This window comes from Hemibagrus wyckioides, linkage group LG17, assembly GCF_019097595.1.
Source record: "Hemibagrus wyckioides isolate EC202008001 linkage group LG17, SWU_Hwy_1.0, whole genome shotgun sequence".
NCBI classification, from domain to species: domain Eukaryota; kingdom Metazoa; phylum Chordata; class Actinopteri; order Siluriformes; family Bagridae; genus Hemibagrus; species Hemibagrus wyckioides.
Window position 1 is genome coordinate 11,137,839 of NC_080726.1, and position 18,413 is coordinate 11,156,251.

General features: G+C 40.4%; 1 protein-coding gene across 2 annotated transcripts in view; it reads left to right on the top strand.

The window, feature by feature from the left end:
- The window catches only part of fndc3a (fibronectin type III domain containing 3A), a 67,832-nt gene that overhangs the window by 9,980 nt on the left and 39,439 nt on the right, over positions 1–18,413 (top strand). For both annotated transcript variants that reach the window (XM_058413315.1, XM_058413314.1), the window contains exon 2: positions 2,948–3,083. In XM_058413315.1, the coding sequence (XP_058269298.1) occupies positions 2,964–3,083 (120 nt within the window). In that variant the 5' untranslated portion in view covers positions 2,948–2,963. The remainder of the gene's footprint in view (positions 1–2,947; positions 3,084–18,413) is intronic.

Here is an 18,413-nt window from a genome sequence, read left to right on the forward strand (position 1 = left end):
TTACACAAACACAGATAACCTGTAGGTCCAGATGACGTGCAGCTGAGTGTTTGGCTTTGTAACACCTGCACACCATTAACCATTTTCTCTTTCTCTTGCTCTCTCTCTCTCTCGCTTTATCTCTCTCTCTCACCCTCACTATGTCCCTGTTTTCTTGCTGACCTGTAATATCCTCATCACTGTGGAATTGTAGGGTTGTGTGGGTGTTGTTGAGTGCTGTGACATTGCAAACGAAAACCCTTGTATGTGTGACCAAACAGGGGTCGGGAGACAGCTCATGTCATCACCACTTGAAATAATTGCAGCTGACTCAGAGGCGTAGCACATGAGCCTGGCTGTCAGTGTGCCCTCTCTTCTCTCACTTTCCTCAAGTCCTAATAAGAAGTCGTGTTCACACTCTGGCCTCTTACTCAGTAGAGAGCAGATTTGGGCATCGGGGCCATTGCTTACGTCACCTGGCCATGGGGCTGAGAGAGATGGTGAGAGCAGGATTGCGCTTTGTGAACTAACCACCCTCTAGCACTCTTGTGTTCTGACCTCCTCGGTGACCATGACGGAGCTGTCGTAATATGGGAATTTTACTCAATCTCTTATACCACAGTGGTGTACAGTTCTCAAATCTGCGGGTTTTTCGTGAATTTTCTTTAAGGCACTGTAGAAACCCTACACATGATGGTAGCCTTAGTTCATCTTTATTAATAAATGGGTTTTAAAGACGTTTTGCTTTGGAAAGAAGGATTTACTGTAAGGATACTTTTATACAGAATCGCATTTACAGAGAGAAGGTCAGCGCTTTGTAATAGTCCATCAGGATGGAGCAATTTGTTCTTTGTGGTTTCTCAGTTGACAAGATTCAGTATTTGTCTTCATTTAGAGAGAGTTGTAGTTTGAGAGTTTGTAGCTGCTGTAGTTAAAGTGATAATGGGGACAAACTTGCTTGTTGCATTAAATCAAACCTAAAACGCATGACTTTCATTAATGAGTAAAAAATGCAATTGTTGGTAAATTCACTGTGCTATAAGAAGACCACAGATTATAAAATAAATTTAGGGATGTTCTTTTATAGGAATGTAATTGTGTTAAGGGTGGTGGTGAGAGTAACTCTACAGAACCCCACTATGGATTATTATGTTTTTGTGGCACTCTTATTCCAGCCCTCTCTCTCTCTGTTTTTCTATGTATATATTCCAGTTATCTGATGATCATATGGTGGAACGTTGCAGCGTATATCACCATTAGCTCATTTCACATCTTTGTGTTTTTCGATTGTATTTCGCTTCACTTGTAAGTTGCCTTGAATTAAAGCCTCTGTCAAAGGAGTAAACATCTTTAGGTCTGTGAACGCACTCTCCTACGCACTTGTCAGTCGTTTTTTCACAGCTGATAAAATGACAATAGAGCTAACAAGGCAGTATTTAGGACCTTCAGTCTGCGTAAGCAGACTATTTCTTTGAGTGACGTGACGTCAGCTAGAGCTGCAGTCCTTGTGGCTCCGCAACACCATATATTTTAAACCAAGTCTTACATGATTTCTATTCTTTTTGCATGGGATACAACACCTGGAAGATTCACTTTGCTAGCATCTAGCAAGACTTTTTAAACATCTATGTTTTATTAGTTTTGGTTTGAAACTTCTGGCAGGAAATGTTAGAAAAAGAGTGTTTCCTGGAAGTGTCGGTACTAAAGAGGATCCTCTTCAGACAGGATATATATCCATACATATCTTTTTAGATTCATTCACGTTGAAAATGTCTGGCATGATGGATATGGACAGCACTCCCTTGTGTAATTATTAAATTACCCCACCTCATATAAAACTAGTCCAAAAATAGGTCTTTAGTGGGATTCATCCTTACACACACCACCCCTGACACTTAAGCAGGGGGCTGGCAGGCTGATTAAAGCTGATCACCATCAGCCCTGTTCACGTGTGCGCTTGATACTAATTAGATTCAAGGACACACGCCATTTCCTACTTATTAGCTCCGTCTCTGATTCACTGCAAGTCTGATCAATCAGTGAGAGCAAAGGAGAGTGTGTGTGTGTGTGTGTGTGTGTGTGTGTGTGTGTGTGTGTGTGTGTGTGTGTGTAAGCACACGTGCTTTGTAGTCACCGGATCCATACTGTGACTGATGGGCTTTTATATGCATTATGTTGAATGCGTGTGGTGGTTGTGGTGGTATAAATGTGACGGGGAGAATAAAAGAGATTTCTTTGTGCTGTTTCACGTCACCCAGGCAGCTCAGTCCTTAAATACAATGAGTCAGGCTAAAAATAAGCCCTGTTACACACAGCTGTGTTAAAAGTGTGCACTGGGTGAAGAATAAGTGACGTTTGACATGCGGCTTATTCAGAATCCTACCTTAGTTGAACCCAGGAAGATAAATGAACAACGTGAATGGTTAAAGAAACTTGTTGGATGCTGCCCATTTACTCAGTATATAACTTTACATTCCTGCTTGATTGGGATTCAAATAAACGGTGAAATTGAGTTTATATAATGTACTATTTTAAATTAAAATAGACATTAAAATTAATCTATAGGTTTTTTAATGTGTAGTTTTATATTTAACTAATAAGGTACTTGAATAATGTGTTTTATTCTCCTTAAACCATAGCAATGTTTTTAAACCTATTGTGTGCTCCAGACATATCCAGTTGTGTTTCCGCAGTGTTGACAGCACTTTCTCTTGGTGTATCTGAAAGAGCAGGAGCATATGTGTCTGTTTTCAACTTTGTGACTATTCACTTTTATTTATAAGGGTAAAGAAGTAGACATGCTTAACCATTATATATTAGTGAACGTAGATTGAGGTTTTATTGCACACTTTAGGTACTTTTTTTAGTCAAAGTAACTAGCACACTGGACCTGGGTTATAGAATATAAAACACAGTAATGACATGTACATAACTGACTTGACAGTGGTTCGTTTTGTGCCTCCTCTAGGTTGAATGAAGGAGTCATGGCTGAACACACCCCTCCACTGGAGTCCGGCCAGTTACTCAGCCCAGATCTGCCACTCCTCACAGCACCACCTCCTCAAGCTCCACCCGGCATGGTCAACGGCGATGGGGGCCAGCAAGTAGGCACGCCAGGGTCTGATTTATATACAGCTAAGATTAATGATTCAGTTTGCATTCAAAATATTTTATTGTCAGTTTTAGTTCAGAGAAAGTCGAGTTACTGATTATTCAACAATGCTAGTCTGAACACTCGTCATCAATAGAATTGCTCATCTTTTTTAGAAAAGATGGTGAATAGGGTTGTTATGGTGTCGCTGTTAGTCATGGTTTATGATCAGGCAGTTACCCATTCGTTGACGTTTTTTTTAAAAATAGCAATTAAAATGGGTTTCTGTCTACCTTGCTTCTTGTCCCTTTTATGCCTTGTTTCACAAACCCCTCCCCTTCACTTCCTCTAAATGATACTACAGCGATCTCTGATTCATCTAAGCAGGGGATGATTCTGCAGTAAAAACTCCTTGACTGTGTAATCCATTACTGTTTAAAACGTTAAACTGCTGCCACTCGCTTGTACTTAACCTGATCATTAACCATGGCTATCAGACCCACAGAACCTGGCATTGCTGGTCATAACTCAATGGTCTGTTTTTGTTAGAAAGCATGTGCAAGCAAAGTTTCATCATAAATTATCCCTTCATTCTGTTTCTATATGGGCGATGAATTAAAATCAATTAATAGACAAGGTTAATATAACATTGAAATTTCACTCTCTTAATGATGATTTGAAGAGGATTTAAAGCCTTCTAACATCACCATTTTATATCTAATGTTCATATCACGGTCAGTATCATTGTGCATCATGATATGCATCACAAAACAGTAAAAGAGGTTCATGGTCCTATTCAGGCGGTGCGTCACAGCCTTGGCCTCACAGTGAGCCATGTTATAGGGAAGGATGTGAATGAGAACAAGACTGAATGATGGCAGTACTGTGTTTATATTCACCATGTTTGTGGGAGGGAAGTGAAAGTTTCCCTACTGTATGTAAGGAAACCTGCCTTTTTCCCCTTTCCACAGATAGCCCTATGCTTCACTGGACACTAAAATAGCTAGAAAATGCAAATCCCATCATGCCATTCTTCTCTTGATTCTCATCACCACCTCATCATTTTTCTTCCCCTCTGTTAATTTTATCACTTGCTGCTCGACTCATTCATAAATCTAGCAGCTTGTTAAAATGCAGTGACTTCATTTATGAAAATTTCAAGCGAGCAGTCCTGCATATCTATCTGTCTATTTATCTCCTCCTTTGTTTTTTTTTCCCCCCTGGGCATAATATAGATCTTTGTTCCTACCCCTGCCCCCATTCTCTCAGGGGAAAATTATGTGTATGCTATCTGTTGATTATAAAAGGTTGTACCACACACACATTCACCACAGGATTAGAATATTAGTAATTACCCTTTACAGGTTTAAACAGGAAGGGCTAGCTTGGTGTTAATTATAGAATATCTGTAGAGGAAGTCACATGCATAACGTAGTGCTTTGGCATTTAACGACATGGCTTTGTGCCCTCCTCTTCAAATCCTAGTCAAGGGTCCCTCTCCAGGTGTGAACTATGCTGCGTGTTGTCCACTAATGGTTTTGACAAGTTGAGAACGTGTTGGAGATAGAGATAACGCATGGTAAAAATCAGGGCGTGATTAAGTGGAGTGGGTGGTAATATTTAAAGTGATTAGGTGTTTGTGGTGTGTTTGTACTAGATCTGCGCCTCAAGGTGTTGTGATGGTCTACTCAATGAGACTGTTGTCTGATCCCACTGTCCATGACCTTTTCCAGCTACACACTCACTCAGCCACCACCCTCCACCGACGCACTTGTTGCCCAGTGTGCTGCTTGGTATTAACGCACCACTGCTCCATTACTCTTCAGCCAGATTAGAGTGGAAAATACTGAGGTCAAATATCAGTGTTGTGCAGGAGTCACTGCCTAGCAGCATCGTCACCACTCTTTTACGAAAACCGAGGAGAATATGCATGACACGATTCACATTTTCCGTTCATTTGCCGCCGCCACCCCCTTCCTCCCTTTTTCTCTTTGCTCTTCTCTTCTCTCTCTGCTTGCCTGTTTGTCTGCAGCAGATTTTGACCCAGATGATTCAGACTCTTGACTATTCTTTACCTGATAGCCAAGGTACCCAGCTGTTTAGCCACTTGTAAAGATTGTAGAGATCAGAACCATTTTTTTCTTTTTCTTTCTTTCTCAAGGCTCTGCAGATCAACCCTGATACATGCCCTTTTATGCTTTTATTATTTTTCGCTGCCTCTCGCAGCTCATGATTTATACACTGCCTTGAAACGTTTTTATTTTATGAGTGTGTACCTTTGGGGGCGTTAAGAATCGCATCTAACCTAACACTGAGAGGAGGCACAATTGATATTACTTGTGAATGGCAATGGCTGTTGCAGTAGACATAAAAACCATGTTTGAGTTTTATAACCCAGTGGCCATTACCGCCACAACCCTGAGTGCAACCTAAACCTTATACTTGTTGCTCGAAAGGTATCACAAAGCAGGGATCTTAGGATAGCGAGGCAGCTTTAGGTTTAACCTGGGCTTAATGGTGTCACAAAAAGGGTTCGATATCTAGGTAGCTCAATCACTATAGCAACCTGCTTCAGAGAAGATTATGTTGTAAACCTCAAGGCTTAAATAGACCAAAAGATGTCCGTTTTTAGTCTTTAGTGTCCCTGCATCCAGAATCTATCTGTCTGAGCGTTCAAAAATCATTTGTATTCAAATGAAGCCTGACATTTTGCTGCTGTTATCTCCATGTGCTTTGTTCAAAAGTCACACCCAAAGCATTGGTCTAAAGTGTGATAAGACAATGATTTAGGTTCTTGTGGAAGCTTCAGTGAAATATAATCAATGTTTCGTTTCCTTCTTAGGATGTCAAATGGTTAATAGTCAGTGCTTCTTTTGTCTTTGCCAAATATTAGATTGTAAATGATTGTGTACAAACTTTACTTACTATCTGTGATCTTTTGTTATTAAATAAAAAAAAAAGTTTACAGCATAAGATGCACTTAGAAGCTAATTTCCTGGTTGGTCCTGTATGTTTATTATCTTGAGAAGTTAATAGCCTTCAGTCCTGAAGTCAGAGGTGGAGTGGACATTGTTAGTGCAGTTCCAATAGTGTGTAATAGGACAAACTTCAGATATCGCAGACAAGTGAGTGCCATGCAGCGATCTGGTGAGTCGCACTGCGTTTAAGCAAAGTCTACAGCAAAGAAGAGGAAGGTGGCATTGATGGTGGCGTTGGCATGAAGGCTGAAGGTGAGGACGCTGATCTGTTTGAGGAGGGTGTACAGCTGAGGAGGTAAGAGAACTGGACAGTCTCTTTAGGTAGAGATGATGCAAGTACCCTGGCACAATTGGAAGGTAGTTTAATGACATTGTGGTCAAGCCAAAATTTCATTACAGTATAACTCTTGGATGCCACTGAGGATCATGCTATTATTTAAGTGCATGCAGATACCCAGGTAATTAGGTTTATAAATGGACCTTAGGTTTATAATAATAATAATTAGGTTTATTTAGAACCTTAAGTTCCATTGCTGTGCCTTTCTACATTACATTAAAAGCTATTTAAAGGAAGACCACACGCACATTCCCAGGTAGGAGATGCATACAGAAGTTGTCCCCTTGATGGTACACCCTCAGTGATGAGGAAAAGTACAGTATGCAGTGACAAGACCTCATAAAACCCCTGGCATCTTCATCTGTAACTTCTTTCTGGTTAGGTTAATATTAGCCTTTCATACAGTGAACCCTTATATACTATGAAAAAATAGGAAGATTTGTCAATAACCATGGTTCATAGTAATCTAGTCTTGCTCACCTATCTGAGTTCTGCCCAGTTTTGTTCAAGGTTGTGACTGTCTCTTCTAACAGATAAGACTCTGTCTGAAAGACACACGTTGAGTTGGTTGCTTTTCATCTACACCGGTTCCTGACCGTTTCATTCTTACAAATATCTCAGACTGATTAAATACCATACTCCTTGGCCGAGCTATGTTAAACAGTCCTGGGGCTGTTTAAGTAACTTTTGTTTAAACAATTATTCAGTATTTCTTTACACTGTGGGGGAGAGGTACACATTTCTCAAAGTCGAATGTAGACAGGATGCAAATGACGAAATATTAAACCGTCTGATAAGACGCAAAATTATTTGCACCGTAGATACAATCATGCATGCAGTGGCTCAATATACTGCAGAAAAACATTCCCTTATACTGTCCACCATGTGTCCATACCTCTAGCTGACTGGCTTGAAACTTAATAGAAAACTGCAATAGTCTGCTTTGACAGGCCATCAAACTAGTATCTACTTTTCAGGTGGATAGAAATAGGCTTATCCATATGAAGGACATTCTGGGAAAATCAACAGCTGGGTCTAGTGTGTGAGTAAATGTGTCATGCATGCACCTATCAAAAAGCGCACAGATATTGGCATTCTGTTAAAGAAAATGTGTCTCATAGGTGCAGCCTGATAGGAGCTGGAAGATAGGAGCCAGAATCAGGATGACCTTTTATAGACAAAAGCTCAAAAGAAAGCAGGAGTAGTGCTTCTAGTACAAGTCCCTTGGTGGGGTTTAATGACTGGAAACGTCCACGCTCTTTTCACAAACTGGCAAATGAGACACTGACCTGCTGCTGTATTAAAATAACAACGTAATCAGAATTACATCCGGGGTGGTTCCTTCTGAACTAATTTATGGGAATATATTTGAGTGGGCTGCTGTTTGTTTGGATATTTGCAAATTTATGGCACCTCACGGAACCAGACTGTAACTCACTCGTGCACTTATTCTGAAATTTTTCACAGGGGGCGCTATTGATACTTTAGTCTTGAGAGCTGCACAGGAATAGGGACAGCAGTGCAATGGGGACAGTATTGATTGAAATCCATGGTAAAAGCAGGAATAGAGATGAACTTAAAAGCATTCTCTAGTCAGTGGAAAATGAATGCTAGCACAACGTTATCTGTAATGAAATAACGGAGCTGCCGCAGTCAGTAAGGCTCATTTAACACTCGATGCAGTGAACGCATCAAACAGTGGTGCCATGCTCACTACATTTCACTGTTAATCACTGTGGCCTTTTACACTGAATGCACTGTTGAAGCATAATCAAGCATTTAAAAAATATTTATGCTGTTAGTTTAGATGCCATTTAGAAGATTTATTACTAGAAACTCTCTATTACATCTTTAAAGTTTAAAAAAGTTATATTCTTATTATATGCTAATTTCTGAATTATGTTCACTGTTAGTATTATGATATATCTTTATTTATACCCCTCTTCAGCCTTCAGCTGTGTGAAGAGGCAATATTTTGTGCACTAGGCCTTGTTATAGCTGTTGCCCTAATCTCGTCGACTCCCTAGCCACAACAGTTCTGTACGTGGTACCAGCGTTCCCATGAATTTTGTCTTCATCAAGAAAACTAACAATAATATGTACATCAGTGTCACTAGAGCAGGCATGAGTCTTCTAGCTGTAAGCAGAGCACAGTTCACTAAAAATGCCTCATCTGACAGCAGAACAGTAAACAAACTAAAAATATATATATATATATATATATATATATATATATATATATATATATATATAAGATTATTGCGATTTATTTCCGTCACACTCATTGGTGTTATGATCATATTGCAGTATAAACACTTTCTTCTGCTGCCATAGGCTAGGACAATGACAGTTGTAGTTCGCAATACGTAGCAATTTGCAGTCACTGACCATTGTTAATAGGAACACCTGTACTCCTATTTGTTTATGCAGTTATCCAGTCTGCCATATGGCAACAGAGAAGTGCACGAAATCCAGCAGATACAGGACATGAGCTATAGGTAATGTTCATTACAAACATTTAGTACAGGGAAAAAGTGATCTCAGTGACTTGGACTGTGTCGTGATTGCTGCTGGACGAACATTTGAGTATTCCAGTAACTGCTGGCTCTCACATGTAAAAAAAAATCCTATTGCGTTTTCGTGCAAAAGCAGAAAACATTTAGTGAGCGACCATTCTTTTGCCAGAAACGCACTGTTTGAGTGAAGTTAGAGGAGTATGGCTACACTTGTTCGACCTGACAGGGAAGCTACGAAAAGACAATCACTCTTTGTTGCCATGGTAAGCAGAAAAGCATTTCAGGTCACGTTGCACAAGACCCATATCAGGTTCCACTACTGTCAGCTAAATTCAGGAGTTGTGTATGAGGCATATTTACATGAATCAGTATGTTCATGCCACTGAAGATATTGGACCTAAATGATACAGTTGTTGTACTGTAACTGACTCCCTTTAAAAAAAAAAACCAGAAATAAGTGTAAAATAGAGATGTGCTTTTTGATGCATGAACATCGGTGGGTGGATCAATACATCAGGTATTTTTTGGTCATCATAGAGGAATGGTGAGAGTATTTAGGCATAATGTGCATACAGTTCCTAGTCCTAATGCAGCAGATGCTGTCTGAAAAGGGCTACATCTAAATCTGTGGCTGTGAGCTGTGAATGGCTACAGCTACGCACCCTGGGAACACACAGTGATGCTGAGCCTGCAAAAGAGGGGAATCGTGCATATGCGACCAGTATTGAAGCTGATGCAACTCGCTACAATGAGCAACCAATACACCTCTCTCCTGCAATGCTTCACTATTAGTGTGTATCTTGTCTGGTAGATTACAGAAGTTCTCCTTTAAATCCTTCAAATGTACTAATAGAACTCGGCTTGCTGTGCTCAGGCTAGATCTTCATCTATGAAAGTAAGACAATAGACACGTCTCAGAGGTCAACCATTCACATTTGAGCAAAGCCACACCTCAAGTCCAGAATTTTTAGCAGTGTCTTTAGAGAATATAAAAATCTTGAAATGGAGTAAAAAATTGGCATCTTGGCTTTTAGACAAAACTCACACGAGAATAGAAACCTTCTAGTAGATCTGTTGTATTGCTCTTTCGTCCAGTAATGTTAGAGCATCCCAGAAGACTCAAACTTCTATTCCTCTGTAATCGGTGACAAAGCCAAAGGGTAGATTCCCTATACGCTGTGTAAAGTGACCTTCCTGGTGGACAGTCCCTCTACAGACCCGCTGGGGCTCTTGGGGGAATTCCTAAGCTTGAACTTTACTTATCTAGCAAATGCAAGCTGTATAGCAGACATTAAAACTCTTCTAAAAATCGTATTTTTAAAATTTCCAACATGCCATCGTATTGAGTATTGCTCCTGGAGGTAAGTAGCTAGTTATTGGTGGCCGCTGGACATTTTTCCTTTTCCTTTCTCTGACAGGGGCTGAGGAGGGGCATTAAGTACATGAACATCATGAGCCACTTCAGAGAGATCTGGGTCCATTGGGACACATAAAGATCTTGTGCAGACAGGTGAAATATCAGGATGGATTCTGTAAAAAGGGCTGGACAAGAAGATATCATGACCAGTTCTTATTATTTTTATATACTTTCAATTCACTTTTACACATTCCTTTTAAATGACACACACTTTTTATATTGAAAATATTGTGACTTTCCTTGAAATATTGTGTTCTTTTACTAGTTATATTATTACCTTTTCTCAAAATGTTATGACTTTATTTATATTTATCTCAGAACATTGTGACTTTGCTTTAAAAACCTTGTATTTTTATTATTTAAACAGTGGCCTTAAAACCGTCACAGCTTCAAGGACAAATGTCTGAAGTGCTTTTTCTTCTATAGCTCCTTTCCCGTTTTAAAGTATATTTCAGCTGTTTCAGGCGTGCAAATTAGTGAAAAAGAGTCGGTTCGGAAATGAGAGAAAGAAAACTAAACCTACTGACTTTTGTGAAACCGAAAAAGTAATTTTGCATGTTGAGATTCAAAAACAAACGGTTTTACAGGAGTCTCCTTGATACTGTAATTATAGCACTTGCTTTCAAATCCCACTCTCTGCTGCAATACACACATCAGCCAAGAAGAAAAAATAAAGACAATAACCAGGCTTGAATAATATTTTACTACTGATATCTACTAGCTAGCTAAATGTTATTGCATAAGCTGCCACTTTTGAGTCTAGCTAATTACCTAGGCAGCACACTGGTGCATCGGTTTGTCTGGTAGCTTAGTAAATTACGTTTGTGCTTCCTGTGATGATAAAGGCTTTTCTTTTTCTGGCTTCCGTGAAACAGGATGCTGAGCCATCTTTGTTGGCAGACAGACATTGACAGTGTCTCACTCATTTAGAATAAATCACATATGAGCCAGTGTTCACCAGATAGCCAGGAGTGTTGAGATGAGCCTTTTTCTTGCTGGACTACATGGAGAGGTTTAACCGGAGTAGAAATTGAAGGCCATGCTGCTGCATCTCTACTGTTGAATATCAACCAGAGGAGGCATAGATGTGGCTGAGAGGCAGCACTAGAGACATGAATTACAGCCTACCACAGCACCTGAGTAATGGCCAGATCTGTGCCTGTGCAAATCATAAAATGTCAGAAGCAAACATTAATCTTGTTAGGCTTTCTGCCTAACCCAGTGCCATTTCTCCCTCTGGTCACTGCTGAACTAAGCAATGTTTCCATAGCAATGCATCCTCTCTCTTTCTGATTCGGCTCTCTTTTGGTGTGTGTGCGTCATATAAAGGGAGAGAAAATGGTAATGGTTGAGAATATTCTCAGTAGGGCTAGCAAAGTGTCTCAAATAACAGCACCCTCTATTCACTGTGCTGTGGCGGAGTTCTTACTCTTGTCACCAGGAGCATGTTGATAACACCAAAAGGATAAGGTTGCATTTGCATAATAGGTTTCAGTAGCACCACACTACACCTATTCAGCTCTTATGATGTCCTGCAAAATGCAGGCTGAAATTTGGCTTTTGTGTTCGCCGTGACCTGATTTTGAAGGTGTAGTAGAGCTTTGAGTCTCGTGTGGGTTTAGATCTGGGTGAGAGATTTGAATGTTCTTTTGCAGCTAGGCCTTGGGCTCAGTATATGGGATATACTTGTGTCATAGCTCAATATTCTGGTTCTTGCACCATGCTCATTGGTTGCTTATTGACATTAATACATATTCATTTGCCCCATATAAACCTGTAGGGTGTTTTCTTTTCTCTTATATTGTAAAAAGAAATAATACGTGCTTTGGTTAACTGATGGTGCTTGGGTTTGTTTGAAAAGTGAGGCAGCTTGGACATAAAGCTGAATAAAACGACATCACGCTTTATTAGTCCTACACTACCACCCACCCTGTCTCAGCATTAGGAGACGCACCAGAGAGGCCAGTCTGGAGAACAGTCATTCCTGGTCGCCTCCAGTCAGATTGATTTCATGGGCCCATCGTCGTGTAAGTCAATACTCCCCACAGTGACGCTCTCCTTCTCTCCTGTCATAGCCCTGCCTTCACTGCTCAACACCCTCACCTCACTTCTCACCACTGGCACCAAGTGGGCTGTGTGGTTATTACTGTATTTTTGCCAAAATCCCAGTTGGATGCACATGACTGACATTACACTCATGCAAATGATCTGCGTCCAGCTCCTTGCTAAGAAAAGCTGCTTTTATTAAAATGATTTCTTTATTTTTGCTTGGGTAGGGTTCGACTGTTTAGTTTGACAGCACTACAAGCTTCGAGATAACGACAAATAAGTAAAAATACTTCAACATATTGCAGTTCACTTTGTGCTAGAGCGCCATATGTTGTTAATAGATATATTGTCTTGCACAATATTACTGCTGTAGAAAAGTGCAGTATGCAAGCTAGTTTTGTATTCTGTGTACATAGAATTATTGAGGTCATTTGCATTTTAAGTCAGGGTTATGTTTATATCACTGCTCTTTGGAGTGCCAGTAATTACTGTGAAAATAAATCATGCATGTTTGTAAGCTTGTAAATTCTAATGGGGGAAAAAAATTATACTTGGTGAACAGATACAAATCTGATATGTTTTGATGTTTGGGTTGTAGCATGACCAACGATGAATGCCATCGACAATTCCTTCAATTCCTTTATCCGACATTTGGTCTACTAAACTAATGGTTATCTTTAAGCCAAGAAATTGTTTCCTCTACTTTAGAGTTAGAAGTTTGCAACCCTTGCATCATCTGACTCTTACAATCAACCACAGAGGATCCAAATCTAAACCCGACACACATCATGACTCAATCGTTCAGCAATTTTCACATATTATATGAGCAATAAAATGTCATATTATGATAAAGAATTTGAAATTGCTGTATGGTGGTGCAGTGGGTAGCACTGACATCATCAGTTGGCTGAGATGGCTGCCTTTTTTGGAATATAGCATCACTAGAAGTATTGCTGCTCCACTTTAGAAATAAATGATCAATCACTACCATAGTAGTTCAATAATAATCAAACAGCCAAGTGGCTTTATTGATTATCTTATCAATAATCCGCACGCCGTATACGATTAAGGTCACCTTATGCTAGCGTCAGTCTTTGCGGAGACTTTAATCAGCCTGTCATCAAGGCTCTTATCAACTCCCACTCTGATTTTAAAGAGGTTGTCAAAAATACAATTCGTTATGATGCTTGATGATTGAGATCATCACAACTGAGAGGAGCCCGAGTTGCTGCACTCCTCCGCTCTAGCAGCCTCTTAACTCGAGTGATGGCTACATCATACAGTTTGTTTGTTTTCTTTTCTGACGGGCTCAGTACCGAACTGATTAGTTATTGATCACCGATGTTTGATTTTAAACTGTTACTGTCAGACGGCTCTAGATGTGTGCATGAGGACAATAATGAATTTTCCCAACAGCTAGAGATAAAATGTACAATCTATCAGTAAGAAAAATTGATATGCAAATAGAAAAATCAAAAGCGCAAAGAGAAAATCCCTGAGGTGTAGTGAAACTCCATCAATAAAATGTGCTGGATAATGAAAATGAATGAAATATAAAATAATAAACCTTTCTAAAGCGTGAAATTTGAGAAATAGTTAGTACTACACACATCCTTTTTATTCACTAAACTTTCAGTTTAGTTGTTTGTGTTACAAAATGCCAAATTCTGTGAAAGCTGGTTGTCCAGATGGCATTCCTTCTTGGGCCTTAAAGCAATGTGCAGCTGACCTACCACCAGTCATCGCTCATTAATAATGCTTGTCCACTGAACAGCGTGACTCGCCGCGGCTCAGCAACAAATGCAAATGCAGGACTATTCGTATCCCAGCCAACTGCTTGCTTCACCTTCTTATCACATAACTCTACAGGAGGAATTTTATGTGAGGTTATAGATAGTGACTTGATTGGCATGAGTAATAAAATACTATCTGTAATCCTTTTGAAACGAAACGGTAAGATCTTATTTGTTTCAGCTCTGTGTTTCCATGTGAAATATTAGTTAATTGCAGTATGTACATCAACACTGACTCTGCTAGATGTATACACACTGCTCTACAGCTAGATAACAGTGATGAGCAACAGACAGGTTTGAGCAATTGTCTGTATCTATGAACAAAAATTTTTATACCTCAATTTCACTGTCAGTTAGTGTGCATTCTGTAACCTGCTTTGGTACTAAGTGGTCAGGGTGCTGATATTGCTATTATTTAGCTCTACACCGACCAGACAATAACATTATGACCACCTGCCTAATATTGTGGTGGTCCCCCTTTTGCTGCCAAAACAGCCCTGACCCATCATGCACTGTGTATTCTGACACCTTTCTATCAGAACCAGCATTAACTTCTTCAGCAGTTTGAGCAACAGTAGCTCGTCTGTTGGATCGGATCACACGGGCCAGCCTTCACTCTGCACGTGCATCAATGAGCCTTGGCCGCCCATGACCCTGTTGCAAGTTCACCACTGTTCCTTCCTTGGACCACTTTTGATTAGATGCTTACCACTACAGACCGGGAACACCCCACAAGAGCTGCAGTTTTGGAGATGCTCTGATCCAGTCACTCTGATGCTCAGATGCTCTGAAGCCATCACAATTTGGTCCTTGTCAAACTCGCTCAAATCCTTACACTTGGCCATTTTTCCTGCTTCTAACACATCAACTTTGAGGACAAAATGTTCACTTGCTGCCTAATATAGCCCACCCAGTAACAGGTGCCATGATGAGGAGATCATCAGTGAGATTCACTTCACCTGTCAGTGCTCATAATGTTATGCCGGATCGGTGTATTTCTGTATGAAATATTGCTCAGTGCACACAGAACTGAAGTGCTTGCAGCTTCTGCACATGCTCACTTCACTGTTCTATATTAGTGAACCCCTTTGTGTATGTGTAATTAATTGCACCTTTCATCCATTTTAATGACCTGCTCAGTGCCCTCTGGTCAGCAGCTATCACACTCTCTGCTCTCTGTAGATTTGCATTTGAAGGCATGTAGTTGCTTGTATGGTTGAAAGATGCTACAACAGCTACCCAAGTTAATTACACAAGTTGCTTTGCCTTAATGGTTAATCACAAACTTCCTCCAAATATCTGCGACAGCCTTACGTGATCATTGGATACTAAACCTATGCCATCCGTATGTTTCCCAGGTAGCGGAAATGAGCACGACATGAGATTGATACCCGATATTGGTATTGATGCATCTATAAATATAACACTTAATCATGCTGTGCATGTTCACACTGCCAGCCCTGTTTAGGCTAAGCAGCTTGAGAAATGAGCTGCGCAGGCAACAACTTATCACTGTAATAACACTTTGTTCATGCTGCTTTGTAAGTTGTAATAACTTCATTGCCCGCCTTGTTACGCTGAGCGTGTGAAGCAGGGGGAAAAAAAAACATGGACACCTTCACAAACGTGTGTCTTTTCTTAGCTCTGTCAAAGCATATAAAACTCATTAAAAGCTAAGTATATCACACTTGGTAGAGAAGATGTGCTAGGCTCATTTGTGTGAGGGGGTGTTTTCGGTGGCTTTTACTAGTTGTAAACAGGGAAGTTGAAACTTCCTCAAACGCAGCATTGAAATGTTATGAAATATTTGTGGGATATAAAACAAAACCACAAGTCATGATTACTTGGGTTTAGAAAAAGGCCATCTAAGTCATATGACTTTCATATGACTGCATTACGTCTTCTGACAGACAGTAAGGAACAGACTGAGGAAATGCATGGCTCTAACCAGCTGGTGACGTGCTCGAAAGGAGAAATCGGCACTCATACATATAGGTCAAATAGGCCGAGATACTCCACCGACAACCACATCAGGTTTCTTAATATTTTAATATAGTTTATTTTTCTAGATGCCTCTTTTTATACATAAATGTTTAATGCTCTTATTCTTTCGAGCTTTACATTCTGCATAACTCTTCTTAACAAAGAACTCCACACACAGCAGTTTCACAGTCACTTAGCCGCTGTGCCACCGAGTGTTCAATGGTAAACAATTAAAGAGGAACAAATACTGAGGAACCTAAGCCTTGACTCATGGAAGGGGGGAAAGACGTCAGCCGTTAACAGACGTGAACGCAACACCAGCGCTGGCGCATCTCCAGGGCAATAAAGCCAGCGCTAACTGCTGTAGCCGTGTTTGCTAATCACTCTTGCTTCCCCCTCCCTGACAGCCTTGTGCTTCTTCCCAGCAAGTTCACTGTGCCCATGACGCCACAGAAGGAATTATATGTCCCCATCTCTAATCTCTCGAAGCAAATCATTTGTTAGTCATGCTGGGGAATATCTTAAATATCTCATCTTTTTGACATTTTAATGTCAAAACTTGTGGTGAAGTGATTACAGTAATCAGGCTTTTTGGCTGTATTTTTCCTCCCTGTAGTCTGTGGTAGTGATGGAACCTGTTCTTTTCCAAATATGACTGTTTGCTGTTTTATTATTTTTTTCCATTTATCTGGATCCTGATCGGGAGCGCCGGTGAGGAGAGAGTAAGGTTGGTGAGAGACCGAGACGTGGCCTGATGCCTTGTGATTCCAGCCATTCCTATCAGATTTAAAGACGTTTCTGTTATCTAAAACATTTGCTCCCGGTCTGCAAACACATGGTGTAGCATTGGATTTGTGTGCTGTTGTTATCTTGAGCTTTATGACCAGCCTTTTTGTGCAGTATTGCTGTTTGTATGACGGGCAATACTCAAGTTTTATTGTTTGTGAAATGTTCAAATGAAAAAGCTTGAGACAGGGTGTGTGGCGGTGTAAGTCCAAACAGAGTGCACCTAAATACCTCATCATTCCATCACCTCACCATGTTCCTTAAGCCACTGGATTAGTGCCAAAACACAGCTACTAATGAGGCAGTCCTTTAAGACAGCAGAAGGGCCCCAAACCCATTTTCTTGCACATCGATCATAGTATTAATAGAAGCTGTGCAGCGGGTCTCTCTGTAAATCGAGTGTAGGGGGAAGGCTGTTGGGATGGTGTGCCGAGTGTGTCGTATGTACATGCAAGGCCATCCCATCACAGGTGAACAGTTGAACCTCAGATTTTCATGCTTCTTCCTGAACACGTTTTGCAATTAACAACCCTGTGCCTCTTTACTCCTATCCAATACCAAATAAAAATTATTTATTTATTTCATTTCCTAATTAAATCATCAGTGCTCGGATCAGTCGATAAAATATTCAAAGCACAGCTGTTCTCTGTAAGAGTTCAAGGATTTAAAAAAATTATAAAATCATTGCAAACGCAGCTCTGATGAACTTGACCACAGCGAACAGGGCTGGATTCTCAAACAGCTTATATCTAAATAGATATTTACACTGGTGCTGTACTAGAGTTATGGACTCCACTAGATCCCTGAAGGTGTGCTGTGGTTTCTGGCACCAAGTCCTGTAAGTTGCGAGGTGGGGCCTCCATGGATCGGACTTGTTTGTCCAGCACATCCCACAGATGCTCGATTGGATTGAGATCTGGGGAATTTGGAGGCCAGGTCAACACCTCAAACTCGTTGTTGTGCTCATCAAACCATTCCTGAACCATTTTTGCTTTGTGGTACGGTGCATTATCCTGCTGAAAGAGGCCACAGCCATCAGGGAACACTGTTTCCATGAAAGGGTGTACAGGGTCTGCAACAATGCTTAGGTAGTTAAATAGGGTGTAACATCGTTTTACAACTTTTGAATCTGTGCATTTACAGCTGTTTTGCTGTTGGTAATGGTTAGGGCACTTAGGGTTTTTGAGCTTCATGAATTTTTTTTGGTACAGGAAGTCTAAGATGTAGATAAATAGTTAAAGTAGAGGTTAAAGTTTCTTGATTCATTGGCAGAGCACGAATGATTTCGTGAGTAAGGTCCTATTTGGTAAACTTAGGGGTTATGTATTATGGTAAGGCTCAGTCTTCATCAGACATCACCTTTGTCTGTGAAGATGCAGGTAATCATCACAGGAGAAAAAGTTTGTGTAAGTGTTTCCACCTCACTGTCGCCATTCTCTCACGAGCAGTGCACAGGTGATCATGCTCTCATCTTATTCCAGCAT